The sequence below is a fragment of the Raphanus sativus genome, chromosome 4 (assembly GCF_000801105.2).
Source record: "Raphanus sativus cultivar WK10039 chromosome 4, ASM80110v3, whole genome shotgun sequence".
Classification (NCBI taxonomy): Eukaryota; Viridiplantae; Streptophyta; class Magnoliopsida; order Brassicales; family Brassicaceae; genus Raphanus; species Raphanus sativus.
In genome coordinates this window covers 37,299,632-37,306,944 of record NC_079514.1, presented here as the reverse complement: position 1 = coordinate 37,306,944, position 7,313 = coordinate 37,299,632, and the positions used below count along the sequence as shown (strand labels likewise).

At 32.1% G+C, this 7,313-nt stretch overlaps 2 protein-coding genes across 2 annotated transcripts; both read left to right on the top strand.

Moving 5' to 3' along the window:
* Positions 1 to 4,236: 4,236 nt before the first annotated feature.
* Positions 4,237 to 5,423, top strand: LOC108850888 (uncharacterized). Its single transcript, XM_057008473.1, has 4 exons — positions 4,237 to 4,346; positions 4,438 to 4,999; positions 5,057 to 5,220; positions 5,298 to 5,423. Exons 1-4 carry the CDS (start codon positions 4,260 to 4,262, stop codon positions 5,421 to 5,423), a joined length of 939 nt encoding a protein of 312 aa, XP_056864453.1. The 5' UTR covers positions 4,237 to 4,259.
* A 505-nt stretch (positions 5,424 to 5,928) lies between these two features.
* LOC108849615 (nucleolin 1-like) lies at positions 5,929 to 7,313 on the top strand. The gene is made up of 5 exons (XM_018623193.2): positions 5,929 to 6,053; positions 6,147 to 6,290; positions 6,373 to 6,549; positions 6,644 to 6,933; positions 7,027 to 7,313. Exons 1-5 carry the CDS (start codon positions 5,974 to 5,976, stop codon positions 7,107 to 7,109), a joined length of 774 nt encoding a protein of 257 aa, XP_018478695.2. The 5' UTR covers positions 5,929 to 5,973; the 3' UTR covers positions 7,110 to 7,313.

Below are 7,313 nucleotides of genomic sequence, written 5' to 3'. Positions count from 1 at the left end.
GAGAGAGAGAGAGAGAGAGAGAGAGAGAGAGAGAGAGAGAGAGAGAGAGAGATTTTGTGTATGGTATACCCAAGGGTTTACAGTTTAGTGTTTAGGATTTATCCAATGGTTTAGGGTATATCCAAGAATTTAGAGTTTAGTGTTTGGATTTTTACCCAAGGGTTTAAGCTTTGTCCAAGGGTTTAGGGTATAGTGTTTAGTGTTTATGATTTACTCTTTTGTGACGGTTTTAAAATTGTTAAAAAAATTTCATCTTTTGGGAGGTACTAATATTTTTCATTTATTTTAAAAAGCTTAACACAAATTATTATTATTTTATTTATTATCTTTAAAAAAAGTTATACATTAATTGGCAAACTATGATTAATTGGTAATTCACCCAAGAAAAATTCATGATAAAATATTAAACTAGGAAACATTCCTATATAAATCAAAATTGTGATAGTTAAAAGATAATCGGTGAATTAAAAAAATGTTTACATTTTTATATTTTTCAAAAAAAAAGGTTTACGATGAGGGTGAGAGAGAGAGAGAGAGATTTAGTGTTTTGGTTATACCCAAGGATTTACAGTTTAGTGTTTAGGATTTACCCAACGGTTTAGGGTATATCCAAGAATTTAGGGTTTAGTGTTTGGATTTTTACCCAAGGGTTTAAGCTTTGTCCAAGGGTTTAGGGTATAGTGTTTAGTGTTTATGATTTACTTTTGAGATTCAAATTATGCAACCAGTGTAATTTATTATAAAAAACTAATTAATTGAAAATATTTAAAAGATGGGCTATATGGGCTAATAATAGTGATCTTACAACATTAAGATACCTATTATATTTAAATAAATTGGTCTGTAGTAAATATAATATCAACTTGCGCAAGTAATCTGTGTTCAATATAAGGTAAGTTATTAAAACCAAATTAACTAAAGACAAATTATTTAAACAAATTAATAAATATGATACCAAGTTGCGTAAGTAATCCGCAATGAAAATAAGGTAAGTTATAAATTAAAAAATTAACAAATTACAAACATGGTAAATTACATTTAAAATCGTGAAGTAAATACTCTTGGGATTCAAATTATGCAACCAATGTAATTTATTATAAAAAATTAACTAATTGAAAATATTTAAAAGATTGGCTATATGGGCTAATAATAGTGATCTTACAACATTAATATACCTATTATATTGTCATAAATTGTTCTGAAGTAAATATGATATCAACTTGCCCAAGTAATCCGTATTCAATATAAGGTAAGTTATTAAAAATGAATTAACTAAATGTAAATTATTTAAATACATCAATAAATATGATACCAAGTTGCCCAAGTAATCCGCATTAAAATAAGGTAAGTTATTAATAAAAAAAATAAACAATTTACAAACATGGTAAATTACATTTAAAATCGTGAAGCAAATACTCTTGGGATTCAAATTACTGTTAAAAGAATGTTTACATTTTTATATTTTTTCAAAAAAAAAGGTTTACGATGAGGGGGAGAGAGAGAGAGAGAGAGGAGAGAGAGAGAGAGAGAGGAGAGAGAGGAGAGAGAGAGAGAGAGAGAGAGAGAGAGAGAGAGAGAGAGAGAGAGAGAGAGAAAGAAAGATATTTAGTGTTTTGGGTATACCCAAAGATTTACAGTTTTGTGTTTAGAATTTACCCAAGAATTTAGGGTATATCCAAGAATTTAGGGTTTAGTGTTTGGATTTTTACCCAATGGTTTAAGCTTTGTCCAAGGGTTTAGGGTATAGTGTTTAGTGTTTATGATTTACTCTTTTGAGACGGTTTTAAAATTGTTAAAAAAATTCATCTTTTGACAGCTACTAATATTTTTCATTTATTTTAAAAACTTAACAACAAATTATTATTATCTTTAAAAAAAATTGTACATTAATTGGCAAACTATGATTAGTTGGTAATTCACCCAAGAAAAATTCATGATAAAATATTAAACTAGGAAACATTCTCATATAAATCAAAATTGTCGTAGTCAAAAGATAATCGGTGAATTAAAAGAATGTTTACATTTTTATATTTTTCAAAAAAAGGTTTACGATGAGGGGGAGAGAGAGAGAGAGAGAGAGAGAGAGAGAGAGAGAGAGAGAGAGAGAGAGAGAGAGAGAGAGAGAGAGAGAGAGAGAGAGAGATTTAGTGTTTTGAGTATACCCAAGGATTTACAGTTTAGTGTTTAGGATTTATCCAAGTGTTTTGGATTTATCCAAGGGTTTAGGGTATATCCAAGAATTTAGGGTTTAGTGTTTGGATTATTACCCACGGGTTTAAGCTTTGTCCAAGGGTTTAGGATATAGTGTTTAGTGTTTATGATTTACTATTTTGTGACGGTTTTAAAATTGTTATAAAAAATCATCTTTTGGCAGCTACTAATATTTTTCATTTATTTTAAAAACTTAACACAAATTATTATTATTTTATTTATTATCTTTAAAATAAGCTGTTCATTAATTGGCAAACTATGATTAGTTGGTAATTCATTCAAGAAAAATTCATGATAAAATATTAAACTAGGAAACATTCCTATATAAATCAAAATTGTGGTAGTTAAAAGATAATCAGTGAATTAAAAGAATGTTTACATTTTTATATTTTTCAAAAAAAAATGTTTACGATGAGGGGGAGAGAGAGAGAGAGATTTAGTGTTTTGGATATACCCAAAAATGTATAGTTTAGTGTTTAGGATTTACCCAAGCGTTTAGGGTATATCCAAGAATTTAGGGTTTAGTGTTTGGATTTTTATCCAAGGGTTTAGATTTGTCCAAGGGTTTAGGGTATAGTGTTTAGTGTTTATGATTTACTCTTTTGTGACGGTTTTAAAATTGTTAAAAAAAAATCATTTTTTGGTAACTGCTAATATTTTTCATTTATTTTAAAAATTAACACAAATTATTATTATTTTATTTATTATCTTTAAAAAAATGTTGTACATTAATTGGCAAACTATGATTAGTTATTAATTCACTCAAGAAAAATTCATGATAAAATATTAAACTAGGAAACATTCCCATATAAATCAAAATTGTGGTAGTTAAAATATAATCGGTGAATTAAAAGAATGTTTACATTTTATACTTTTTAAAAAATGGTTTACGATGAGGGAGAGAGAGAGAGAGAGAGAGAGAGAGTGTGTGTGAAAGATAACTACGATCCACTTATGCACTTATAATAATAACGTAACATGTAGTATATGAATTAGACATAATGATACATAGAGATTGAGAAAGAATTATAATCTACTTATATATTTATACTAATAGCTAGACGGGTAATATATGAATCATATGAATGCCCGCACACCCGATATGATCGTAATTACCTTTTTATCTTTTTGAAAAAAATACAAGATTTATGATGAGAGAGAGAGGGAGAGAGACTTATATGTGGAGAAACCTAAATGAGTAAAATACAAAGATACAACGAGAGTGAAATATAATTACGATCTACTTATGCACTAATAATAATAGCTATACATGCAATATATAAATCATATCGATGCCCGCACATGCGTGATTTATTTATTTCATATTTCAAAGTATATGATAATAATTTAAACATCAAAGTAGATTGAATTAAGTAATGTCTAAAAGGCTTATAGTTTTGAAGCACAAAGACTGAATGAAGAACAAATTTAGTTTTAATAATACATTAAACATATGAATTGTATTTGAATAATACATATTTTTATGAATAATACATAAAACATATGAAGAACAAATTTAGTTTTAATAATACATAAAACATTTGATTAGATATTAATAATATTTCTGCCTAGGCCAGTGTTCTCTCATGGTCAGTTCTATGTTGCACTTTCAAGAGTTAAATCGAGATCTGAATTAAAAATCCTAATAACTGGTATAGAAAGGAAACCGGAGACAAAAACATTGAATGTTGTATACAAACAAGTTTTTCAAAATATTTCGTAGGCAGGATACTTAATTGTTATCTATTTTTTTCTGTGTCTGATGTTTTATCCCAAAGACGGTTATCTTATGATATAAAATCCGTTACTTCTAAAACTTTGTACTATTCAGTCCATAATTTGAATATGTACAATGCCCGCACAGGGTGCGGGCCGGCCAGCTAGTAAAAGTTACGTGTGGACCATAACATTACATTAGTTTTCTTTTAAATATTGTTAAAGAAAACGAAAACCTAAGAAAAGATAATTGTTTTTAATCTCTCTGAATTCGAACTCTATTCCTCGTGACAGGACGCACACAAGAACGTTGTCGGATTGATAAACTAACAATGGACTTTAAAGGTATCACATGGGTTGGACATGTCTATCAGAAGTTCGAAGCAATGAGCTTAGAGGTTGAAGAAATCATCGTCCAGGTTATTTTAATGCTTTAATTAATCCCTTTAACCACCTTGTTATAATTTTTTTCTTTTGTTGAACTTTTTGGTTTGCTTTGTTATCTTTTAGGACACAGCTAAGTACGTTGAGAACCAAGTCCAGCTTGGGAACTCTGTTAAGAGATTCTGTTCCGATGTGGTTCAAGATTTGCGTCCCGATGAACCCGTTTCCACGTTACATGATGAATACGCTCCTATTTGCTCTTCCTTCAAAAAGAAAAGTGAAAGCATGACTGAAGGGAAGAAGGATGGATTTGCGATGATGGAATTCCGTGGTGTTGATGCAGATGATTACGATCTCTGTGCTTCTCCAAGGCAGTCTAGTTGCGAAGGTCCTTATAGAAGGACAAGACTCGGTCGCAAACAAGGCTTTTTTAAAAAAGAAGTCACCAGGCCTTACGTACAGAATGAGTCAATGGTTCATAGAACTCGTCTCAGAAATGATCTTGGAACTGTAAAATCAAGTGATCCTCCTCCTCCAGGTGAAGGAGTAGCAAGACTCATCTCTAGTCAACACGGTCTAACAGTGGCTAGTTCTGTTAGGAATCAAGATTCAGAGATTCAACCATGTGTTGCCATAAGCTTACCTAAAGGTTCTCTGCATCATTTAGGTAGGAACTCAAGGAGATCATGCGGTTGTTTCTTATCATTGTATGCTGCTTTGATTGATGGGTTTATTTTAATTTCAGATCAGATGAAAACTAGTTCGAGTTCTGCTGTCTCAGAGCAGAATCCAGTTCTTCAAGAGCTTAGTGGAAGATCAGTTGAAGAAAGCTGTATCATTGTGGACAGAGACGAGTTGCATTGTGTTTTTCCTGACAAGGAGGAGAATGCCAAACACAAATCTTACAAGGTTCTTCTTGTCTCTTTCTTTCTCGTTTCACGTTTGCATTCATTATAACTTCTACTACTAATAAACTGATTCTACAGAAGATCAGAGACGCTATATCTTCAAGAATGAAGCAAAACAGAGAACAAGAATACAAGAGACTTGCTCGTCAATGGTACATGGAAGATGGTAGTAGAGAATGTGGTGACAATACGAAACTGATTTGAGGAAAACCGATCACCAGAAGAATCTGAATGGGAGCTTCTGTAAAATGTTAATGGTGTTTACACATAGAATACAAGTACCTAAACACTCTCTTTGTATATAAAGAAGCAAAAGCATAAGAAGCAGCCTTTAAAGGCTTCCTCTGCTGGTTACATAATGAATTAAAATATTGTAAATAAAATTAAAATCTGAAAATAGTATTTCATATTTTGTAATATCAAACTATTCTATGTAAAAATAAAAATAATTTAGACTTGTGAAGTCTGCATTCCAAGTATTTGTTTTGGCTTTCTTGATGCGATGTACCATATCAATTGTTATGTTATTGTTTTTGATAGACTAAAAAAAAAAGAACAGTATTTCCTAGACATTACATAAAAAGAGGGAAAGAGAGTTGTTCAAAAAAGGAAAAAAAAAGGAGAAAGAGAAAGACCGACCTATGGCCCAAACCAGAAGAATAAGACGTCTATAAATATCTTCCTCCTCTCTTTTAAATCCCTAAAACTGGAAAAATATCGAAAAGCTACAGCTTAGGGTTATTGCCTCTTCACCATGGACGAGAACGCCTACAGAGGATTCGAGAGTGAGGCTGCTAGAAAGGAAACTATCGACAAGTACGAAGACAAGCCCCGGTAACTAATTCTTTTATTTGTTGTGTGGAGAAACTTTTTTGTTTTTTGTGTATGTGTTAAATTGTTAATTGCTGTCTTCCTGGGAATTTTTAGAACTATGATTTCTGTGGAGGGATACGACACTTGTCTGCCAGAGGATGATATCAAGAGTGCATTGATTAATCACTTCAATTCATGCGGCGAAGTCTTTAATGTTATTGTTCGCAAAGACCCTGATCATAGCCCTAATCTCGACAGGTTTGTGTCTCTCTCTTTATATATTTGTGTTGTAAATTTCTTGCATCCCAAGCTAAAAAAAACAGTGTTTTTGTTTTAACAGACGTGCTTTGGTTATTCTTCTCGGAGAAGGCGCAGAAGAGAAGGCCTTGCAACTTAATGGAACTGACATTGGTGGATGGAAGGCTCTTGTTAAAGTTGAACCGGAGGAGGAAGTAGACGAGGAGGCACTACTTTATCTATCCTCTCTTACTGACCAAATATATAATGACCGCAGATTGTAAGTTGATTGCCTTTTTTTTTGTTTTTGTTTTGGTCTATTATCTGTAAATTGTTATAGTTGTTGAATAACATATATGCAAAATTTACTGCAGTTGGTTTGGCGTTGCCGTTAGGGGATATGACACTTCCCTTCCTGCAGATGAAGTCGAGAGCGCTTTGATGAAACACTTCTCTTCCTGTGGAGAGATCACCCATGTTTTTGTCTCTACTCTCGATAAGAAGACTAATATCTATTTTCTCCAAAAAGAAGGAGAAGCTAGGGCGCTGGATCTTTCTGGAACTGAAGTGGGAGGTTCTAAAATAGCTGTTTGTCGCTTAGCTACAATCTTCACTAACAAACCCCCTCCCCTCGGTCAAATTCGTTACGGCTACTGTGTCCCAGGTACTTTGAATTTTTTTTTGTTTCTAAATTGTTTCTTTGATTTCTAAGGTAACAAAACTTCTCATGAATTCTTGTGTTTATGTGTGTATGTAGCTCATATGATTGAGTTTGCCCGCGAGATCCAACACAAGGTCGATGCTTTTAAGGCTTCTAAGAAGCTGAGGAGGTCTATCTAGAAATCTCTCTCCCTCTCTCTCTCTCTCTCTCTCTCAAGAATCACTGTCTTTGGTGTTTAATAATTAATAATTCGTGCGTGTGAGATTATACAATGCAACCTTGGGGCTTTCTTATTTATGTTTAATTTCAGAGCTCATTATGTATGTATGATGAGCCGTTTGTGTGTGGATGATAAACCTACTCTTCATAATTTACTTTTATTA